Source organism: Microtus oregoni, unplaced genomic scaffold, assembly GCF_018167655.1.
Source record: "Microtus oregoni isolate MIOR12 unplaced genomic scaffold, Mior012 000023F_ref0000262, whole genome shotgun sequence".
NCBI lineage: Eukaryota > Metazoa > Chordata > Mammalia > Rodentia > Cricetidae > Microtus > Microtus oregoni.
Window position 1 is genome coordinate 18,834,823 of NW_024543082.1, and position 24,734 is coordinate 18,859,556.

General features: G+C 39.7%; 1 protein-coding gene and 1 pseudogene across 1 annotated transcript in view; both read right to left on the bottom strand.

Annotated features, from left to right (window-relative positions):
- LOC121461611 (cell surface glycoprotein CD200 receptor 2-like) overlaps positions 1 to 8,804 on the bottom strand; it is a 40,944-nt gene extending 32,140 nt beyond the window's left edge. The window contains exon 1 of the mRNA XM_041672705.1: positions 8,669 to 8,804. Coding sequence (XP_041528639.1) covers positions 8,669 to 8,804 — 136 coding nt within the window. The remainder of the gene's footprint in view (positions 1 to 8,668) is intronic.
- Positions 8,805 to 12,829: 4,025 nt separating this feature from the next.
- LOC121461612 lies at positions 12,830 to 24,501 on the bottom strand (annotated as a pseudogene).
- Between the last annotated feature and the right edge of the window lie 233 nt (positions 24,502 to 24,734).

Consider the following 24,734-nt stretch of genomic DNA (forward strand, 5'->3'; position numbering starts at 1 on the left):
GGGTATTCCTTTGCTGTAGCAGGTCACAACTTCATAAATTTACTGCAATATTACCCAGATATGGCCTCAGCTTCACTTTTTGACCTTCTGGCCTAATACAGTCAACCCATCTCATGCTTTGTTTAACTTGAGATATGGATAAAATTCCTAGTAATTGAACATCTGCCTCTTGAAGTGGCTAATTTGGATGCCAAGATTCTGGAGTAATGACACTCATATCTGTACCTGTGCCTATCAAACCAACAATTACAATGCCATTTATATGCATTCTTAGTTTTGTTCTTTGATCAGAAGTCTGCCAGAATATATGCTTCTTATTTTCTATTGCAATTTTTTGACTCATCCTCCATGTTTATGCCATCATTTAGAACAGGATGGTCTTTTACAGAAATCTCTGGATTTTTTAATTTTCCTGGTAAGACATGTCTTCCACAGTTACTGGGAATGACTGGGCCACTTTTGGCTTGGGGGTCTGCGAGAGGCCTTTCAATGAGTTTCTGGATAGTATCAGATTGCCTTGTCTGTCTTTTGTTGATCTGCATTCATTGGTTCAATGTTGGGCTTTGCCACATTCTCTACATATACCTGAAGGCTGAATCCTCCTACTCCTGCCATTCTCAGAGGAGATATTATTCCTTGGAATTCCTTGTCTACATTCCCTTCTCTGATGTCCTCTTCTACTGTAATTAAAACGTTTGGCATTTTGATGTCTCATTATTCCTTCGGAAATTGCTTTTCCTACCCAAGATTCAGTATTATTGTCAAATGTCTCAATGTTAATTGTATGCAGGATGCATTCATTCATAGGTGCTGATATAACCTTTAAAGACCCAAATATCATTTTGCTTTCTAAGTTGGAATTTTCAAAAACCATAGATTCAATAACTACTCTTCTGTCATCTTGGTCTGTTACTCTTTTTTGTACATCCTTACTTATTCTTTGTAAAAAGTCAGTAAAGGGTTCTCTCTGGCCCTGTTTAACCCTGATATATGATTCAATTCTTTTTCCTGATTTTTGAATCCTGTCCCAAGCATTTAAAGCTGCTGTGTGGCATAGGGACAAGATTTCTTCATTGAAAAGAGCTTGAACCTGTGAGTCAGCATAAGGGCCTTCACCAAGAATTTGACCTTGGGAAGTCTCAAGGCCTTTTGATTTTCCCTGTTGTTACACTATTTTGGCTTCTTCTATGAAATAAATTTTAAACATTAATTGAGGTCCATCATCCAAGACTACTGAAACTAATTTAAAAAAAATGAGGTGGTGTTGCTTTGATGCTAGAAGCCCAAGTCTTTATCATTTCTTTAACAAATGTGGAATGCAAGCCATAAATTACAACAGCTTGCTTAATTTTTTTTAGATCATTCATTCCTATAGGTATCCATCTACCTTCTTTGGGTCCTTTTAGGCCTTTAGAACTTGATGTTTTGTCAGAGTAGATTACAGGGTACAAAGCTAAAACCTTGGGTAAGTCATCTCTGACAGCTACCGGTGATGTTGAATCCTGTCCTTGTGCCTTTTCCCTCTGTTCATCAGCTTCAATAATTTCCTCAATTATTTCAAATCTTTTTATTATTGTTTTTGTAAAGCCTGAATCTCCTGGCTTCTATATATTTCTAGCAATGTCCATACTAATGTAAAGTATTCAATTCTATATCATACGCTCCCTATTTTAGAAAGAGATTGACTGTGATTGTTAACTACTTACAATCTGTCCCCTTTTAATGAAAACAAACATTTATAAACAATCATTTTCAGGAATTTGGGCATTGTTTTCATCCAACTGTTTTCTGTTGTTTGTTAGGCAAACTATTTTAAGGTTCATGGAGACCTTACAGGTTTTGTTCCATCAAACCACATTAGCCTGGAAGGAATCCACAGGTTCTCATCTCTGAAAACAAAAGCAGGATGTCTTTTCAAAGTAACATATCCTTAGACTCAAATTTTTAAATCAAATGTTTTTAAAATATATTGTTCATTTAGCTTAGCAGCCCATACAATGAAATGTCTCTCTGTAGTTAGCTCATTCTAAGTCAAAAAATTAAAAGAACACACAATAATATACATAATCCAGACTTGCCATGCATTTTCATTTTATATGGCTTATTTGTTTTATATGATTTTATTGCCTCTTAAAGACTGTTTTATTGTTTAAAATATTTGTTTCTTTTTATAAATGTTTTTACTCTTTATCTCTCTCTCTCTCCCAAGACTACATACATTATCTCAACACCCTGTGTCTCATTTGGTGTTCTTTTATGTCTAAATCTCACCTATTGTGTATCTAAAAGCTTTTTCTGACATGGAGTGGTTTTTTTCAATGGTCAGCTGTATGGTAGCTGCAGCTCTAGATATGGGCTCCACCTCTCTCAGCCTTTAATATGGTCTTGGTGTCTGTTGTTACATACTCCTTTTCATTTCTGATTTTATTTATTTGAACATTTTTATGCCCTTTAGTTAATTTGGATAAAGGTTTATCAGTCTTAGTAATTTTTTTCAAAGAACCAATATTTCTTTCATTGATTCATTGCATTGTTTTCTTGGTTCTATTTTATTGACTTTGACTTTCAGTTGGATTGCTTCCTACCATCTACTTTACTCTACTTAACTTGCTTCCTTTTGTTCTAGAGTTTTCAGTTATGCTGTGAGGTTGCCAGTGTGAGATCTCCCTAGATTTTTTTAGGTAGGTACTTATTGCTATGAACTTTCCTCTTAGAACCACACTCATTGTAAACCATGAGTTAGGTTATGCTGTGTATTCATTTTCCTTCAATTTTAAAAAGTCTTAAATTTCTTCCTGTACTTTTGTCTTTATCCATTTTTCTTTTTTTTTATTTTTTTATATTTAAATTTATTTATTTATTAAGGATTTCTGCTTCGTCCCCGCAACCGCTTCCCATTTCCCTCCCCCTCCCCCGATCAAGTCCCCCTCCCTCATCTGCTCAAAGAGCAATCAGGGTTTCCTGACCTGTGGGAAGCCCAACGACTGCCCACCTCTATCCAGGTCTCGTAAGGTGAGCATCCAAACTGCCTAGGCTCAGACAAAGCCAGTACGTGCAGTAGGATCAAAAACCCACTGCAATTGTTCTTGAATTCTCAGTATTCCTCATTGTCTGCTATGTTCAGCTAGTCCGGATTTATCCCATGCTTTTTCAGACCTAGGCCAGCTGGCCTTGGTGAGTTCCCAATAGAACATCCCCATTGTCTTAGTGTGTGGGTGCACCCCTCGTGGTCCTGAGTTCCTTGCTCGTGCTCCGTCTCCTAAGGCTCCTGATTTGGACCTTGAGATTTCTGTCCGGTGCTCCCGTGTGGGTCTCTGTCTCTGTCTCCTTTCATCGCCTGATGAAGGTTAATATTCATGAGGATGCCTATGTATTTGTCTTTGGATTCACCTTCTTATTTAGCTTCTCTAGGAACATGAATTATGAGCTCAATGTCCTTTATTTGTGGCTAGAAACCAAATATGAGTGAGTACATCCCATGTTCCTCTTTTTGGGTCTGGCTTACCTCACTCAGGATAGTGTTTTCTATTTCCATCGGTTTGTATGCAAAATTCAAGAAGTCCTTGTTTTTTACTGCTGAGTAATACTCTAATATGTATATATTCCATACTTTCTTCATCCATTCTTCCGTTGAAGGGCATCTAGGTTGTTTCCAGGTTCTGGCTATTACAAACAATGCTGCCATGAACATAGTTGAGCATATACTTTTGTTGTATGATAGGGCCTCTCTTGGGTATATTCCCAAGAGTAGTATTGCTGGATCCAGGGGTAGGTTAATCCTGAATTTCCTGAGAAACCGAAACACTGCTTTCCAGAGTGGTTGCACAAGTTTGCATTCCCACCAGCAATGGGTGAGTGTACCCCTTTCTCCACAACCTCTCCAGCAAAGGCTATCATTGGTGTTTTTTATTTTAGCCATTCTGACAGGTGTAAGGTGGTATCTTAAAGTTGTCTTGATTTGCATTTCCCTGATCGCTAAGGAAGTTGAGCACGACCTTAAGTGTCTTTTGGCCATTTGAAGTTCTTCTGTTGAGAATTCTCTGTTCAGTTCAGTGCCCCATTTTATAATTGGGTTGATTAGTTTTTTACAGCCTAGTTTCTTGAGTTCTTTATATATTTTGGAGATCAAACCTTTGTCAGTTGCGGGGTTGGTGAAGATCTTCTCCCAGTCAGTGGGTTGCCTTTTTGCCTTAGTGACAGTGTCCTTTGCTTTACAGAAGCTTCGCAGCCTCAGGAAGTCCCATTTATTCAATGTTGCCCTTAGTGTCTGTGCTGCTGGGGTTATACGTAGGAAGTGGTCTCCTGTGCCCATGTGCTGTAGAGTACTTCCCACTTTATCTTCTATCAGGTTCAGTATGTTCGGACTGATATTGAGGTCTTTAATCCATTTGGACTTGAGTTTTGTGCATGGTAATAGATATGGATCTATTTTCATTCTTCTACAGATTGACATCCAGTTTTGCCAGCACCATTTGTTGAAGATGCTCTCTTTTTGCCATTGTATACTTGTAGCTCCATTATCGAAAATCAGGTGTTCATAGGCTTGTGGGTTAATGTCAGGGTCTTCTATTCGATTCCATTGGTCGACTTCTCTGTTTTTATGCCAATACCAAGCTGTTTTCAATACTGTAGCTCTGTAATAGAGTTTGAAGTCAGGGATGGTAATGCCTCCAGATAATCCTTTATTGTATAAGATTGTTTTGGCTATCCTGGGTTTTTTGTTTTTCCATATAAAGTTGATTATTGTCTTCTCCAGATCTGTGAAGAATTTTGATGGGATTTTGATGGGGATTGCATTGAATCTATAGATTGCTTTTGGTAGAATTGCCATTTTTACTATGTTGATCCTCCCAATCCAAGAGCAAGGGAGGTCTTTCCATTTTCTGGTGTCTTCTTCAATTTCTTTCTTCAATGACTTATAGTTCTTGTCAAGTAGATCTTTCACTTCCTTTGTCAGAGTTACCCCAAGATATTTTATGCTATTTGTGGCTATCGTGAAAGGTGATGCTTCTCTGATTTCCCTCTCTGCTTCCTTATCCTTAGTGTATAGGAAGGCAACTGATTTTTTGGAGTTGATCTTGTATCCTGCCACATTACTAAAGGTGTTTATCAGCTGTAGGAGTTCTTTGGTAGAATTTTTGGGGTCGCTTATGTACACTATCATATCATCTTCAAATAACGAAAGCTTAACTTCTTCCTTTCCAATAAGAATCCCCTTGATCTCCTTATGTTGTCTTATTGCTATTGCTAGAATTTCAAGCACTATGTTGAAGAGGTATGGAGAGAGTGGACATCCTTGTCGTGTTCCTGATTTTAGTGGGATGGCGTTGAGTTTTTCTCTGTTTAATTTAATGTTAGCTATTGGCTTGCTGTAAATAGCTTTTGTTATATTTAGGTAGGACCCTTGTATCCCTATTCTCTCCAAGACCGTTATCATAAAGGGGTGTTGAATTTTGTTGAATGCTTTTTCAGCATCTAATGAAATGATCATATGGTTTTTTTCTTTCAGTTTATTTATATGGTGGATTATATTGATAGATTTGCGTATGTTGAACCAGCCCTGCATCTCTGGGATGAAGCCTACTTGATCATAATGGATAATTTTTCTTATGTGTTCTTGGATTCGGTTTGCCAGTATTTTATTGAGAATTTTTGCGTCGATGTTCATGAGTGAGATAGGTCTGTAATTCTCTTTCTTGGTTGGGTCTTTGTGTGGTTTTGGTATCAGGGTAACTGTAGCTTCATAAAAGGAATTTGGCAATGACTCTTCTGTTTCTATATTGTGAAATACATTAAGGAGTATAGGTATTAGTTCTTCTTGGAAGTTCTGGTAGAATTCTGCATTGAAACCATCTGGTCCTGGGCTTTTTTTCGAAGGGATATTTTTGATAACCATTTTTAATTCTTCGCGAGTAACCGGTCTATTTAGATCATTCACCTGGTCTTGGTTTAGCTTTGGTATATGGTACTTATTTTAAAAAAATGTCCATTTCTTTTGTATTTTCCAGTTTTGTGGCATACAGGCATTTGTAGTATGATCTAATGATTCTCTGAATTTCCTCTGTGTCTGTGGTTATGTCCCCCTTTTCATTTCTGATCTTATTTATTTGCATGTTCTCTCTCTGTCGTTTAATTAGTTTGGATAGGGGTTTGTCGATCTTGTTGATTTTCTCCAAGAACCAGCTTTTTGTTTCATTGATTCTTTGGACTGTTTTCTGTGTTTCTATTTTGTTGATTTCAGCCCTCAGTTTGATTATTTCCAGTCTTCTACTTCTCCTGGGCGCGTCTGCTTCTTTTTTTTCTAGAGCTTTCAGGTGTGTTTTTAAGTCCCCAATGTATGCATTCTCCGTTTTCTTTTAGTGGGCACTTAGTGCTATGAACTTTCCTCTTAGCACTGCTTTCATTGTGTCCCATAGGTTTGAGTATGTTGTCCCTTTATTTTCATTAAATTCAAGGAAGACTTTAATTTCTTTCTTGATTTCTTCCTTGACCCAGGTGTGTTTCAGTAGTTGACTGTTCAGTTTCCATGAGTTTGTCGGTTTTTGGGGGGCAGCGTGGTTGTTGCCTTCTAACTTTAATCCGTGATGATCTGATAAGACACAGGTGGACACTGATATTTTTTTGTATCTGTGGAGGTTTCCTTTGTTTCCGAGTATGTGTTCAGTTTTTGAGAAGGTTCCATGAGCTGCAGAGAAGAAGGTATATTCTTTCCTATTTGGGTGGAATGTTCTATAGATGTCTGTTAAGTCCATTTGCTTCATTACCTCCAATAATTCTCTTAATTCTCTATTAGGTTTCTGTCTGATTGACCTGTCCCTTGGAGAGAGAGGTGTGTTGAAATCTCCTACTACTAGTGTGTGTGGTTTGATGTCTGCCTTGAGTTCTAGTAATATTTCTTTTACATAAGTAGGTGCTTTTATATTGGGGGCGTATATATTCAGGATTGAGACGTCCTCCTGATGAATTGTTCCTGTTATGAGTATAAAGTGACCGTCTCGGTCTCTTCTGATTGATTTTAGTTTGAAGTCAATTTTGTTAGATATTAGTATGGCCACACCTGCTTGTTTCTTAGGACCATTTGCTTGAAACACCTTTTCCCAACCCTTTACTCTGAGTAGGTGCCTGTCTTTGTGGTTGAGATGTGTTTCTTGCAAACAGCAGAATGTTAGATCCTGTTTTCATATCCAATCTTTTAGCCTGTGCCTTTTTATAGGTTAATTGAGCCCATTAATATTAAGTGATATTAATGACCAGTGGTTGTTTACTCCAGTTATTCTTATTGCTTTTGGTAGTAGAGATTGTGTGTCTCCCTTCTTTGAGATGTGCTCGTGAAGGGTCATTAGATGCCTGGGTTATTGTAGGCAGTGTTGGCAGTGTTGGATTCCTTGGGTTGCGATTTTCCTTCTCTTACTTTCTGTAGGGCTGGATTTGTGGCTACGTATTGTTTAAATTTGTTCTTATCCTGGAATGTCTTGTTTTCTCCATTGATAATGAACGATAACTTGGCTGGGTATAGTAGTTTGGGTTTGCATCCATGGTCTCTTAGCTTCTGCAGAACCTCTATCCAGGACCTTCTGGCTTTCATAGTTTCCATAGAGAAGTCAGGTGTAAGTCTGATCGGTTTACCTTTATAAGTTACTTGGCCTTTTTCCTTTGCAGCTCTTAATATTCTTTCGTTAACCTGTATATTTTGTGTTTTGATTATTATATGGCGAGGAGATGTTTTTCTTTGATCCAGTCTGTTTGGTGTTCTGTATGCTTCTTGAATATTTAAATGAATATCTTTCTTTAAGTTGGGAAAGTTTTCTTCCATAATTTTGTTGAAAATATTTTCTGGGCCTTTGAGCCTTCTTCTATTCCTATTATTCTTAGGTTTGTTTTTTTTATTGTGTCCCATAATTCCTGAATGTTTTGTGTTGAGAATTTGTTGGCTTTGCTGTTTTCTTTGATCTGTTCATTTATTATCTCTATGGTTTCCTCAGCATCTGAGATTCTTTCTTCTAGCTCTTGTATTCTATTGATTATGCTTGTTTCTGTAGACTCTGCTCGTTGGCCTAGATTTTCCATATCCAGCTGGTCCTCAGTTTGTATTTTCTTCCTTGCCTTCATTTCAGTTTTCAATTCTTGAACTGTTTCGATTACCTGTTTGATCGTTTTTTCTTGGTTTCCCAGGGTATCATGTACATATTTACTCATTTCTTCAAACTTTTTGTTATACTTCTCATCCATTTTTATAAGGGCATTTTTTACATGTTGTTTAAGGGACTCTATTGTCTTCATAAAGTCAATTTTTTCCACTTCTTCTGTGTTAGGTTGTTCAAATACTTCTGTTGTAAGATCATTGTGTTCTGGTGTTTTCATGTTGTTTTTCAGATTATTGGGTGAATTCTTGCCTTGGCGCCTGCCCATCTCCTCCTATTGATTCTATCCAATGGGTCCTTTAAAAACCGGATCAGGTTTCCCTGCTGGCCAAGGGCTCTGCTTACAAAATGCCCTCACTCTCTTTGTTGGTTCCTGCTGCAGGCCATGAACCCTCTCACCCCTCCGAAGGATCTTCAGGACAGGACCAGGATCCCCGTGTGCCAGTGGTCTGGCCAACCAAAGGCCTACCTCTTTGATTCAATTGTAGTAGGGCGATCTGCTCTCCTTATTGCACGCCTGTCCCCGCCGCTTGGGTCTGCCGCTGCGCCGGTCCTTGAAAGCCTCTTTCTGTATGCGGTGTCGCTCCGCTGCGTCTGGCCGCCGCGGCTCTGCCGCATCTGGCTGAGCCGCTGCTCCGCCTCTGTGTGTCTGTCTTTATCCATTTTTCAATCAGTAGAGAGTTTATCAGTTTCCACGAGTTAGTAAGCTTTCTATTGCTTCTGTTATTGCTGATATCCATCTTTAGTCTGTAGTGATCCAACTGGATGCAGGGATTTATTTTAGTTTTTCTATATCTATTGAGATTTTCTTTGTGTCTGAGTATGTGGTCAATTTTAGACAAAGTTCCATGAAGTACTGAGAAGAAGGTCTATTCTGTGTATTTTGGTGAAATATTCTATAAATATCTATTAGACCCATTTAGTTTATAATGTCTGTTAGCTCCAGTATTTCTTTTTAGTTTTTGTCTGATGACCTGTCAATTGGTCAGAGAGGGGTATTAAAGTCTCCTACTATTAATATGTGAGAGTCACTATGTGATTTATGTTGTAATAATGTTTCTTTGACAAATTGGGGCATCAACATTAACAACTGAAATTTTTTTTATTTAATTTTCCTTTTGATGTGTATATAGTGTTCTTACCTATCTCTTTGGATTAGTTTTGGTTTAAAGCTTATAGTTGGAAATTAAAATGATTATCACAACTTGTTTTGAGGGCAAAAAGCACACAAGAAAGTGGAATGTGTCACTTCCTGTCTTGGGCATCCATCTTTGGAAGTCTCGCCCTGTGCCAGCCAAACCTTGCCCATACATTGGAGGAGGGTCAAGGCAGCCCACCAAAAACTTGGCCACTCTCCCAGTCTATTTAAACTGTTCCCCAGAAAAGTTCCCTCATAGTCTCTTCTCTTTCTGCCCCCCTCCCACGGTCACATTCACGGGTTCCCAGTTTTCCTTGGGGCCACCAGAGAGCACAGGAATCCCATTAAACCTGGACCTCCTTTAATTTGGCTTGTTGTGATTTGGCTTGATTGTATTTTTGTGTCAGCAGAGAGCTTGCATTAGAAAAAAATACCTAACATCTGGAGGTCCCACCGATATAAGCGGCCTTTCCGCATGGCCTATGTCCACATGTCGAAAGCACACTAGTCCACAATCTGAGCTATCTACACCATGCTAAAACCAGCTCCTGGACTACAGTGCCCGTGTCTTTGTGAGTCCCTTTTCTTGTCTATGCAATAGAGTTTTGGGGGACCCATTTGTATTTCCTTTTGTTGATTATCGGACTCTTGTTGAAGCCATGGGCCTGAGCCAAGAGTCCCATCTCAGCGGCTAGGATGGGCCTAGATGAGGTGGATTTTGTTTGCTTTAGGGAAGCCTAGCATTCAATTTCCATGGCCCCATTTAGGCCTAAGGGTATTTTGGCAGATGAGCAGTAATAGACTTAAGCCACGTAGTCAGGCATAGATTTTAAAATGGGCACTTGCAGTTTAAGCCAGATCTGCTGACACCTCTGGGATGACTCTAACAAAACCTTTATAAATTGGGACTGTCCAATACAATCTGCCCCTATGTACTAAGATTTGGCCTCAATACTATGTTGACAAGGGGACACAATGGCCACCAGAAGGAAGCCTTGAGCTTACTGACCTCTGGGACCTAAAAAAATTTTATTGCCATAGGGACAAATGGGCACAGCTTACATATGTCCATGATTTTTGGGTTTTGTGCTCTCATCCTTCCCTCCTTTAAAACTTTTGCCAGTTTTTAAAAATTGGTTACAAAGACTATAGTCCAGTATACCAGGCTAGATCCAGGCTCCCCAGTGTGAGCCATGGTCTTGGATACCCATTTTATTTTTCAGTAAGCACCACATATTAGACAAACATTTTAAAAAGGCTGAGGAGGTTCCCCAAACCCCTATACAGAAATTGGTGAAAATGACCTTTAAAGCTTTTAATGCCCGAGAAGAAACAGCTGAGTCTTCCCGACAGATGAGCCTACAAAAAGCAGTTAATCTGCAAGCTCAGACCTTAGCAGTTGTCCTAAGGCCACAGGAAGGGGGACAAGGGAAGCTAACCACAAGGCTCTACCCTTATGGAACCCAGCCTAAGTCAACCTCACAGGCAGGCTGTTACAAGTGTGGCCTAAATGGCCATGTGGCATGATATTGCACTAAGCCTTCTACGAGGCTATGCCCTAACTGCCAGTAACCTAGACACTGGAAATCACAATGCCCCAGTGTGGGCTTGTCTTCTGTGCCATGCCATGAAGGTCCAGCCTCACCAACATTGACAATTGAAACTGTGCTGCCTTCAAACTTCTCAGCCTTGCAGAGTGTTGATGCTGCCCAGACTTGGTATATCCCATAACCCTATCTGATCCTAAGGCAAAGCTGCAGGTAGCAGGTAAGTCTATAACTTTCTTTTGGTCATAGGATCTACCTATTCTGTTCTATTCTGTTCTATCTTACTCAGGCCTTATCCTCTCCCCACCAATTTCAGTTATGAGGGTAGATGGGACCGTTCATCCTCACTTAAAATTTTGCCACTGCCCTGCATTCTTGCAGAACAATTTTTCTCTCATTTTTTTTCTCAGTGATGCCTGCTTTCCCAGCACCTTACTGGGTCAAGATATCCTTAGCTAACTCCTAGGTCTCTCAAACTTCAATGGACAGGACGTCACACACCTCCTTTCTTACCTCCCGGACCAAGAAACAGATGCCTGGCTTCTCCAGGATGACAGTATACAGAATGCTTTTCCAGCTACATTTCTTGCTGAGCATGGACCCACCAAACACCCAGCTCTTCCTTTCCCCACATTGCCACATGCTTGCAGGAAGAAGCACGAATTGAGTCAACACCCCTTTTTCCAAAGAGAGCCTAAATGTTAGTAAAATATCACCTCAGCTTCCTGTCACCGCTTATAGTAACAGTTTAGAATGTAAATCCCGGCATTGGGCTTCCATCTTTGGAAGCCCCACGCCTGTGCCCGCCAAACCTTACCCCTCCCCAGAATAGTGTCAAGGCAGCCCACCAAGCTTTGATCCCTCCCCGGGGGGTGTGTTAAATTTGTCCACCAACACCTTGACCACCTCCCCGGGAGGACTTCCCAGTTTTCCTTGGGGCCACCAGAGAGTGCAAGAATCCCTTTAAACCTGGACCTTCTTTAATTTGGCTTGTTGTGATTTGGTTTGATTGGGATATTTGTGTGAGCAGAAAGCGCACATTAGGAAAAACTCCTAATATTGAAAAACATTCCTAACAGAATGGAGCTAAATTCTGCATTCAAAGAGATAAACAGATTAAGAAATGGAATAAAGGGTATGGTGGTTTCAGGACAACATCCCACCCACCTAAGTTTTCACCTTGTGAAAAGGAAAAAAGAAAAGCTTACAGTTGGGTATGGTGGGATACAACTTTAATCCTATCACTGGAAGCCTAAAGAAAGCCACTGAGGCCTGGAATGTGTCAGGGGTGTAACTGAGTGGTGGCCTAGTGGAGAGGCCATTGTGTGAAGCTATGAGGTTAAAGCCTAAATTGTCTTGGAGAACTCATGATGTCAACGATGCCAAAGTAATGGGATACCTGTCAAGGAGAGCTGCTGACACGGAGTGGAACCAGCCCAAGAAAAAGCTGAACAGATTTGGAGATCTGAAGACTGTTTTGACAACAGACATGGAGATGGAGAGTTTGGAGCTGCCTTGCTGATTTCACTTGCTCTGATAGAGTATTCCCTTCCCTATGTTTTTATGTACCATTATACATTGGAAGCATGTGATCTGCTTTTTTATTTTGGTTTTTACAGATTTTTATAGTTAAAAGATTGCATGAGCCTTAAAAATGCTTTGAACATTGAATTTTAAAACATCGTTGAGACGGTGTACTTTTTCAAAATCTGTGGGGTCTTTTGAATTTGGACTAAATGAATTTTGCACTATGGTATGGTTTTGGGGGGCAGGGAGTGAAATTTGAATGTAATTGCCCACCAGAATTCCAAGGAGTCTGGCAATATTAAGAGATGTAGCACTGTTGAGGGAGTATGGTCTTGTTGGAGGAAGTGTGTGGCTGTGGGGCAGGCTTTGAGATCCCTTTTACTTGAGCGTTGTTCAGTGTCAGTTGACTTCCTGTTGTCTACAAGATGTAGGACTCTCAGCTACTACTCCAGTACCACATCTGCCTGCTTACAGTTTTAGAGTTTCAGTTCATTTTCATCATTGTGGGCATGGTGGATGCAGGCAGATGTGGTACTGGAGTTAGTGTTCCTATTGATGTGAAGAGATACCATGACAAATCTTATAAAGTATAACATTTAGTTGTGGTGGTTTGCTTACAGTTTCAGTTTGATAAACATGGTTTATTTTCTATTACACTAAGATAGGTCTAGGAATGGTGGGGCAAATTTATGGTCATCAGGCCCAAGTTATTCCATTGTCTGTTTTTTTTTTTTCCTCAATTAGTAGCTTGCATTCTCAGCATAATCCATGGATGAAGTAACTCTGAGACCTCCAGTTTTCACACCAGTACTGCAGTTTCACAGATACACTAGAAAGCAAAAGAAAATCCTTCCCTTTCAATAAAGGGCTGTTCTGAAAATGTCATACATATCATTTGCAAGGACACATGGTCAGGATCAGATCCAAGGGAAACTGAAAGAAGCTATTAGCTGTGTCTATCTTTGCATATGGACTTATATTATTGAGCAATGTGTTAGTTACTTTATGCTACAACTGTCCTACCTGATAAGCAAACACAGGAACTTTATGGCAATGACTGTTCATTTGTCAGGGTTAGTACGGATCATCATGTCTGATGATTTTGATTGAGTTTGCTCAAGAATCTGAGGGAAAGCTCACTCTTGGATCCTTGAGCTGACCCAACAGAGAGAGGAAAGACTTGACTGACATGGGTCAGCTATGTTCTCTTCTCATCCTCCAGCAGCTAGGTCATCCATAGTCCCACTGAATGAAAAGGAGAAACACTCAGGACCTTTTGAGACCCAAACTCAAAACTGAAAAACTGCCATTAATGTATCTTTTTTTAATTAATTTATTTATTAAAGATTTCTGTCTCTTTCCCACCACCGCCTCCCATTTCCCTCCCCCTCCCCCAATCAAAGCCCCCTCCCTCGTCAGCCCAAAGAGCTATCAGGGTTCCCTGCCCTGTGGGAAGTCCAAGGACCACCCACCTCCATCCAGGTCTAGTAAGGTGAGCAACCAAACTGCCTAGGCTCCCACAAAGCCAGTATATGCAGTAGGATCAAAAACCCATTGCCATTGTTTTTGAGTTCTCAGTAGTCCTCATTGTCCACTATGTTCAGCAAATCCGGTTTTATCCCATGCTTTTTCAGACCCAGGCCAGCTGGCCTTGATGAATTCCCGATAGAACATCCCCATTGTCTCAGTGTGTGGGTGTACCCCTCGCGGTCCTGAGTTCCTTGCTCATGCTCCCTCTCCTTCTGCTCCTGATTTGGACCTTGAGATTTCTGTCCTGTGCTCCAATGGTGGTCTCTGTCTCTGTCTCCTTTCATCGCCTGATGAAGGTTAACATTCAGGAGGATGCCTATATGTTTTTCTTTGGGTTCTCCTTATTTAGCTTCTCTAGGATCACTAATTATAGGCTCAATGTCCTTTGTTTATGGCTAGAAACCAAATATGAGTGAGTACATCCCATGTTCCTCTTTTTGGGTCTGGCTTACCTCACTCAGGATAGTGTTTTTCATGTATCTTTTTATTGGCCAGAAATGACTACTTGGCGTGAATGAAGACTGACCATAAACTGCTTATGCAAAGAACTTTGAGATCTACTAGAAACAAGACAAGAGAGGTGGGGTGAAGATTCAGTCATGAAGAGAAGTGTCTTCCATAAGTAGAACAGGGAAGAGAGACAATGAACCAAGGTACTTGTAATCTCTGCCCGTGTATGTCCTAGTCTGTTGCAGATCTCTTAACACTTTATGTCCTGACTTGAACTTGAATATGCTGTAATAGAAAAGGAGAAAAAAAGAGTTCATTCCCTAGATGTATTTGAGTGACAATTATGACTTATTTACTTATTTACTGCTTGACACATACTGATTTCCTACTATTAAACTGGGCATTAATTTTGATATTAGCACTATTCCTTGTTGTTAGTAGGTTTTACTTTTATGTTTTTGCTTTTTGCATTTTTGGGCCAACCACCCAGCTCCCAAGTAAGTCACATGGAGTCTTATTACTTATAAATGCTCGGCCTTAGTTTGGCTTGTTTCTTGCCCTCTTTTCTTTCTTTTTTTTTTTTAGTCTTTTTTTAAAATTTATTTATTTAGCTATTACAAACAATGCTGCTATGAACATAGTTGAAAACTTGATCTGGGGAGGGGGAGGGAAATGGGAGGTGGTGGCGGGGAAGAGGCAGAAATCTTTAATAAATAAATAAATAAATAATTTTTTTAAAAAAAGAAAGAAATTTAACCGGAAAAAAAATTATATGTTTATTATGTGTACAACATTCTGCTTCCATGTAAACCCACACACCAGAAGAGGGCACCAGCTCTCATTACAGATGGTTGTAAGCCGTCATGGGGTTGCTGGGAATTGAACTCAGGACCTCTGGAAGAGCAGTCAGTGCTCTTAAACTCTGAGCCATCTCTCTAGCCCCTTGCCCTCTTTTCTTAACTTAAATAGTCCTGTTTACCTTTTGTCTCCAGGCTTTTACCTTTCTACACACCCTTCTTTACTTTTTATTCCATTTTTGGTGTGTAGCTGGGTGCCTGGCCCCTGATGTCCTACTCCTTTATTTCCTACTTCTTTGATATGCCTTCCAGGATTTCTCCTCCTATTTATTCAATCTGCTGGCCAGTCCGGCCTATTTTTCTCTATCCAGCATTTGGCTGTTCAGCTCTTTAGTAGACCAATCAGGTAATTCTGCTAAGAAACACAGCCTTAACCAAATCAATTAATTAACCACAGAATTAGCCCAATGCAAAAAAAATGCATAACATACGTTGTATCATTAAACAAATGCAACACATCTGAACAAATATTCCACAAATCAATAAAAATTCCTGCTCTTTATTGTGTGCAGAGATTTTTTAAGTGCGCACCAATCCATAAACTTTTTCTTCAAATAAACTAGCCTACATTGTCTAGGCTTCTAACAAGTTAGTGTGGTCATAGGACTGAGCAGGTGGGCTTACTACTCCTGCATAGACTCATAAATTGTCCCAAATACAATCCTGTCTTCTCCCTAGTCACAAATGAATATAAACTACTCTAAGAACAGAATTGTAGACTAAAACAGTAGCTTAGAGCAGCATACGTTTGTTCTCTGCCCTGGCATGATCAACTACACTAAAGTGTGAAATGCACAGGACTTGAACTTTTAAAGAAGCACCTGAGGCTATCATCCAGGTATCCTCTAGTATCAGGCATTTATTTTTTACCCAGACTTTTAATAAAAAGTAATTGTACAAATCACTTACCACTTTACCTAAGAAATAATGCATTTAGCTGAAAAAACATTTTTTATTATGGGACTACTATATGCTTCATGTAAAAATAAGGTCCTGGTTTACAGTTGCTAGGGTTTAACAGTATGTTACCCTTACCCTCACTGACAACCCCAAACCCTGTATTTACATTGGAGACAGCAAATGGGATTGAGATCCTGAGATTCTAAACAGCAAGGGGATTTCCAGTGTTATCTCCATTGCACTGGCAGTGCTTTCTCTAGGCTCAACTTTTAGCATCTACTAAACTATAGAGATACTTATTTAAAAAATGGTTCCTAGCAATGTATACAATCATTAATTTCAGAAAAAGACAACTGTCCAGCTACTTGGCAGCAACCAAGGAAAAAAAGCTAGCTAGAGGCTAACTTGAAAGCATTGCTTGCCATGGTATCTGACAGTGTAACATTTATGATCACATAAAATGTGCTAGGAACAGGAAGTTGATAGAAGCTAACCTGGAGGATGTGGGTGACAGAAATCTATCCACCATGGTTGCTCACCATTTGCTAAGCCTTCTTCTTCTTTGGTTTGAGAAGTGGGGAAAGGTGATAGTAGATGGACATTCATAGCATGTATGGTGGTAAGACCCAAGCTTTTATCTGTAGATTCATACTGCATGGCTGCAGGCTGATATACAACTTCTAACAACCATGAAGACATCAGGAGCAGGTAAGCTGGATGTCAGTGAGAAAGGAGATGGCAAATGGCTGTTTTCTTGTGCTGTGTTGTCACACTAATGGGCTGCAGAAATCTAGATTTTCATTTTCTAGAAATAAACAAAAATATTATAAAATACAATTAAGCAGGAATAAACAAAAACCCATAGGAGTCAAGAAACTTGTAAATAAATTCATAAAGTTCCAGCAACTTCCTTTCTACCACTGGTTCCTGAAAGAGAAGGCCAGGCTAAGTCCATTCTCAGATCTTCAGCAAGGTAGAACTTTGTCAGCACTGTAGGTACCTAAGCCTGGGCTCCATTATTTAGAGAAAGCCTGTGTTGTAGAAGAGCTGAGGGAACAACCATGATGGGGTCATATAACATACTTTCCCAGTCTACTGTGAGCTCAAACTTTTGACAATGTTTTCATCTAAGGAGTCTTAACATCTTAGTTTCTATTCCTACCTGAAATAATTTCTCTTCTGGAAGAAAGCAAATCCTACAATAAGCAGAATAATCCCCATAAGGGAAAGTTTCACATAGAGAATGGTCAGCAGGGAATGCAGCGTCCTGGTGACACCTGTAACCACAGGCAAGGGTAAAGGGCAAGTCAGTTCAATAACGGTTCTCATCAAGAATTAAGACAAACAACTGTAAAATCACTTACAGTACTCCTAATGTTTTAGGGAAAACGAAAACCAGCAAACCTTATCAATTATAATTCAAATTAAATGATATTTAGGTATCATTATTTCATGATCTAATTTAGTAACCTAGTCCACCTTTTGTGCTTAATAGGCACTGACAAATATTTTACAGTGAATGGATGCACACTAAGTACTGTTAATACTTCCCAGTTATATAAGGAAGAAGGTTTCATGCAAACTTAAATTCATTTTTATAAAAATATGATTGCATTTTTTCTACCCATTCCTACTAGTTACTCGAACCTTTCAATGCTTCCTCTTAAATTCCTAGACTCTTCTTTATGAATTGATTTAGTTCCCTACTTTTATACAATATGCAAATGCAATCTGCTTTGTTTATTTAGTGCTGCTTGAATGTGCATGATTTCAGAACTGGACACTTGGTATTGGATAACCAATTAGGGGGCCATCTCTGGAGAAGACTACTTCACCCCCTTCTCAGTAACCCTTAGTTATCCATAATTCTTAGTCTAGGGATGTCTTGGGGTTTGCACTGCTATGAAGAGACAAACTGAGCATGGCAACTCTTATAAAGACAACATTTAATTGGAGTGGCTTGTTAATTCTTTCGGAGGTTTGGTCCATTTTCATCACAACAGGGAGCATGGCAGCATGCAGGCAGATGTGCTGGGCTGAGAGTCCTGCATCTTGCAGGCAACAGTAAGTCAGCGGCCTCAGTAGATGGTTTCTGGGCATAGGAAACCTCAAAGCCCACCTCCACAGTGAGACACTTCCTCTAAGAAAACCATACTCACTCCAGCATAGCCACACCTTACAGTGCTGTTCTCTGTGAAATTATGGGATCCAATTACATTCAAACTACCTCAAAGGGTGAGGACCCATGAGATTTTACCCCTCCCATCCTTGTATACCTATTGATGGTTTACTGGGTGAAGCTTTCTTGTCATTTCCAGGAGATACAAACTTCTTTTAAATTTTTTTATCTATTCATTCATTCATTCATTCATTCATTCATTCATTCATTTTACATACCCATCACTGTTACCCTTCCCTAATTTCCTCCCATTCCCTACTCCCCAGCTTCTCTCTACCTCCACTGAATCTATTCATCCTCTGTTCCTGTTCAGAAAGGGGCAGGCTTCCTGTGCGTATCATCAAAGCATCATATCAATTTAACATTACACTAAGATTTCCTCCTTGTATTTAGGCTGGACAAAGCAATCCAGTGAGAGGAATCGATTCCTCCTAGCCTGCCAAAGTGCTAGGGACAGTCATGCTCCCAGTGTTCAGAGCTGAGCAATAGACCAAGCTACACAATGGTCAAATATTAAATCAGTCCCGTGCAGGCTCCCTGGTTGTTGGTTCAGACTCTGTGAGTTTCTATAAGCCCGGTTACATGCGTCTGTGGGTTTTCTTTGATGTCCTTGAACTTTCTGACTCCTGCAATCCTTCCTCCCTCTGTGCAAAAGAATTCTTGGCGTATAATTAAATTTAAAAAAAAAAGAATTCCTGTTGCCCAGCCTAATGTTTGGCTAGCGATCTCTATATCTGTTTCCATCGAGTTACTGGATGAAGGCTCTCTGATAACAATTGGGGTAGTCACCAACCTGATCATAGGTTATAACCAGTTCAGGCTATGTATCCACTATTGCTAGGAGTCTCAGCTGGGATCACTTTTGTGATTTGTGAGAGTTACCCTTGCATCAGTTTTCTGCCTGATCTCCAAAAGCCACCCTTTCCAGTATTCTCTTTCAGTACTCTCAAACTTTACCCACTCTTCAAGCCAACTCCTCAAGTGCCCATGCACACCAATTCCCAGTCTATTTCCCAGGGACATCCATGTGTCTCACCTAGGGTCCTCCTTGTTACCTAGCCTCTCTGGGTCTGTGGATTTTAGCATGGTTATCCTTTATTTTACAGTAAATAACATATCCACTTATGAGTGGGTACATATCTTGTTTGTTTTTCTAGGTGTGGATTGCCTCTCTCAGGATGATGTTTTTCTAGTTCCATTCATTTGCCTTCAAATTTCCTGTTCCTCATTGTTTTTAACAGAAGAGTAACATTCTAGTGTGTAAATGTATCATATTTTTATCCATTATTTGGTTGAGAGGCATCTAGGTTGTTTCCAGATTCTGGCTATTACAAATAATCCTGGTACGAAAATAGTTGAGCAACTATCATTGTGGCATGATTGAGCATCCTTTGGGTATATGCCCAGGAGTGATACAGCTGGATGTTGAAGTACATTAATTCCCAGTTTTCTGAGAAACTGACAAACTGATTCCCAAAGTGGCTGCATAAGTTTGCACTCCTATCAGTAATGAAAGGGTGTTCCCCTTGTCCACAACTTCCCCAGCATAAGTAGTCATTTCTGTTTCTAATCTTCTCTATTCTGACAGGTGTCAGATGGAATTTCAGAGTAAGTTTGACTTGCACTTCTCTACAACTAAGGCTATGAAGCATATCCTTAGTTGTCTCTCAGTAATTTGAGATTCTTTTGTTGAGAATTTTCAGTTTAGGCCTCTACCCCATTTTTAAAAATGGTTTATTTGGTTTGCTGATGTCTAGTTTCTTAAGTTCTTTATATATTTTGGAGATCAGGTCTGTCAGATGTGGTGTTGATGAAGATCTTTTCTCATTCTGTAGGCCACTGTTTTGTCTTATTTACATTATCATTTGCTTACAGAAACTTTTCAATTTCAGGCGGTCCCTTTTATTAATTATTGACCTTAGTGTCTGTGTTACGGTTGTTCTATTCAATAAGTTAAGGAGAGAGAATCATGTAGTAGATTTTCTGGTCCTATGGCTCTTTTAATGTTTTCCCCCTCTTATATAATATACCGCGAGCATTAGGTATAGGAATTGTGTTGTATATGTATCCTTGGGAACTGGACACTCTATGATCACTGTTCTCTGCGTTTTGACCATTTGTGACATTCTATAATGGTTTTTGTCTATTACAAACAAAAACTTCTTTGGTAAGGGTTAAGAGCCACACTTATTGGTAGGCATAAGAGTATTTTTAATTCAGATAAGCATTACTCTGGTTCAACTTAGGGATGTAGTACATTTTCTCTAAGATCAATGACCTCACTAACCTTGAGTAGCTGGCTAGGTTTCCAGTACCAGGCATGATCTTCCTCCTATTGAGTGGGCCTTGAATAAATTGGACAGCTTTTGTTGTTGCCAAGATGTGGTTACCACTATTGAACCTTATGGACCAGCCTTGCTGGTCATTGCTGTGGTTCATAATCTTCATAGACAGTTGGCACCACCAATTGCTTCCCTTTTGGGGCACCTTGCACAGCACTTCGGTGACTATGAAAGCTAGTTCAGGGAGGCAGTTCTTGGGTCAAATCCAGCTTCGAATTCTGAGTCCTCTGTCTGTAGGGTATCCCGTGCTAATTTTAGACTTTTGAAAGGTATTATTTTTTAAGTAAAAAAAGTTTTGAGAAATTCATACAATGTCTTGATCATATTCACCTACAACTCCTCCTCCTAACTCCTACCAGATCCATGCCCAGCCTTGTGACCCCACCAAATTCTCATCCTTCTTTTTATAACACATGTGCTTTCAATTTATGTTGCCCATTAATCTCCTGATGGAGCCTATGAAGAACAACAGCCTTACAGCTAGCTGACTCTCTCTCTTCAAGAAACCGTGAACTGTCCCTAATTCCTCATTTTTCAGTGCATGGCATGAGGAAGACACCATGCCACAGAGCTCATGTGAAAGGATTTCTGTTATGGGAAAAGGAGCATAAAAGGAAAGAAGGAAAGGTAAGAGGGACAGAGAGGCAGAGAGAGAAACAGGCAGAGAAGCCGGTGGAGGGACAGATAGTCGGGAGGGAAAGAAAGGAAGGAGAGGTAGATAAAGCAAAATGCATCCTCAGTTCTGTGAACCATTCTACCAAATCACTGATCCTGATACATAGATTATGAAAACATCCTGAATGTATAGCTAGCTGATAAGAATCGCAAATGGTAGATAACTGAAAACTTGTTACTGGTGTCTGAAGCGGATCTGCTGTCCTAGTTAGCATTAACTATCTACTTGACACAGCCTAGATCTTCCCAAAAGGCCAAGACACTAAGGGTGGCCCCACTCCCTGGGCAGGTGAGATAGTAGCACAGGTCTGAGGAGCTGGTAAGCAGCTCCATGGTTTCTGCTTGAGTAGTCTTGACTTTCCTCTCCCCTCCTCTAGGTAGCTTTAGCCACACTATTTGTCAAAAACAGAATGAAATTAGAATACTTCTCTTTTGTGAAAGAACAAGCTAAATATCAAGTATTTATTCTTAAAAAGGGGTGACACTTACCTTGATTGAGTTCTATGGACAGAGTCTGGTTGCCAGTCGGATGGGAGACAAAACAGAACACAGCAGACACATTGTTCTGCTCCCAGTGGTATGTGCTCCTGACAGTCATGGTGCCATTGCTGTGTGATTCCTGCTTAGTGATGTGATCCCCATCTGGACTTCAAAAGATCTGTGCAGCCAGCTTGCCTGCAATTGCCTCACAAACTGCTGTTCTGTTTTCCCCTGGAAGCAGGGATACTGCTGGAGGCACTTTGGAGATGGAAGCGAAAATGATTCAGTCTGGTCCTAAATTACAAAGGTGTCTGTTTCCATCTATAATCTGGTGACCTGAAATAGCATGATATGTGACCATGTCACTTACCTAGCACTTGGAGGTCATGTCTCCTTAGGAATTTCCTGTTAAATGTTGCTATTTCACATAAATAAAGCCCGTCATGACCGAGGGCCACTGCATTGATATGAAGCTCGGGACTCTGGTCAGGGGTGGATGCCCAGGTGATTCTTCTGTCCATACAATTGGTTTCATTGTTCTCCTTTGCATCTACTCTGTATGATATTCTGCAGGGGGTCTGGCCTCTGGGGGCTATGACCCAAGATACAAAAACTTCTTTTGTCTTTGGAAGAGCAGGGCAGCACAGCACAGCGTTTGCACCCATCTTTACCAGCAGTGTACTGCTACCTGGACACACACACAAAAAGAACGAGAAAAGGAAACTTGTATTAAGTCTATCCACAGCAGCGTATGTGATACTACCCTAGAGCTTTGTTTGACTTATGAATGTATTCCATAAATATTCAATTTTTCTCACAAATCTTGTTTTTTATGTTCAATCTATAAGAATTAAATATATTATTCACATTCAAAACTGAAAATTAAAGGCCTGTGGGCTGCATGCATCTTGCAACATAAAACCTCCCACTCCCTGTATACTGACTTAAAGTCTGTGATGGATACAGGTTTGCTGAGTGGTGATTACTCAACAAAATTATCTGTTATAGTCACCTGTGACAGAAGAGTCAGTGATGTCACCACTTTAACAGGAGCAGAAGTCGCTGTGAATATTAAGCCTTGACTCTGGTAAGCATTGTATTAACCATCTCAACTACACCATTTCATTGTCACTTGCCTTTGGGGTCCTCAGGTCCTCACAAGTCACATCAATAGAGGTCATCCGATTAGATGACGAAGGATTCTTTAGCACAGACTTATTTACCCTTTCTACAGATTGGATAGGCTGAGGGGTGTAACAAAGTTGGAGGGATCCAGATTAGGGGAGAGAGTAGAAACTGGGAATAACATGTAAAATGAGAAAAGATTATTTCTTGACACATAAATTAATTGATTAATAAAAGAGAAGCAAAAAATTAGTATGGACATAGGATATATTAATAACAATATCAACTATAGTGATCAAAAAGACATTTATAAAACAGTTCCAATGTAATAATACATATTTTTCAAGTGTCCTAGTATGCTTATCAAAGTTGATTATGTGTAGGATCACAAAATAGATCCCTGCATTTAAGGTTAGAGGCCAGCACGATGGCGAAGCAGGTAAAGGTGTATGCAGCCAAGTCTGAGGAACTGAGTTTGAACTCTGGAACTCACCTTGATAAGGAAAACACCTCCTACAGTTGTCCTGTGACCTCCACACAAATGCTGTGTAATGGTTACACACACACACACACACACACACACACACACACACACTATGTCCATATATAGTTTTTAAAAATTTGAAGATTGTTAAATTAAGTTCATGTAAAGGCCTCTCATTCTTCTTTAATTGTTGAAAATGGATTATTATTAGTGTGTTTTATGTCAGACTTATATTTTATACGTTTTGAAGTAGAAGGAAATAAACTTGTATTTTTGTATTTGAAGAAAAATCAATTTGATTTCACATTGATCAGCTTGCTTAGGAACTGTGGTCCTGGTGAAACAGACCTAGGACTAGAGTTCTACCACCTTAGCTAGCAGGCTGGCCTGTCCCATCTCTGTAATAGTTATTTCAGACTCTAGTTCCTATCTTGACCACCTCTTTACATTAATAACTTTTAATAGCTTTACTTCAAATGCTTAAGACTCAGTCATCTATGACACCAGTCTATAAACTGACCTGTTTCCAGACCACCCTCTCCCTTTTTCACTTATAATAGAGGACACTCCCTTCCTATCTGAGTTCAGTGCCTCTGCTTTACTCTGGATCCCACTGCTCCCTTCTCAGAGATCCCCCTTTCTCTTTCTCTCTCTCTCTCTCTCTCTCTCTCTCTCTCTCTCTCTCTTTCTCTCTGTCTCTCCATCTATCTATCATTTATCTATCTATTTATCTATTTCTCCCTTTTTTTCTTTCAGGGGTACAACCTTAAATATGGGAGAAGAAAGAAATATACTAAAACATTTCATTTTGGGCTTCACTCATTTTCAAAGTCATGGTAACAACTAACAGAATAAGGTTTTTGGAAGAATATTTGTAGAAAACCTGCTTATTATATATAATCAGCTTAAAAGCAGAGTGTTAAAATTGTTTTGTTAGCCTGCTACAGAGGTACATGCCTGTAATACCAAGAGTTAGAAGATTGAGGCATAAGGATTATCATAGTCCAAAGTTAGCCAGAACAGTGGTTTCAGTTCTTAAAAATCTCAGAATGTCACACTTACCAGGCACCAAAATAGTGACAAAGATCAGTAACCCCAAAATCAAAGTCCTCCCAACAGCGTTCATCTGGAGTGGTTTCTAGTTAAACACAAATCACCATGAGCTCTAGATGGACTCAGTGAATCTGTCCCTTGAGGTCAACGTTGTTTGGACTCATTTAAATCAGCAGATTTTAGGGTTACTTTTTTTCCCCATTTTGCCTATCTTTATCTTCATTTCTATTCTGTGTGCTATTGGATGATTAAGCCTTCACAGGAAAAAAATCAGTGATATTTTGTGAGTGTTTGAAAAAGAAGGCA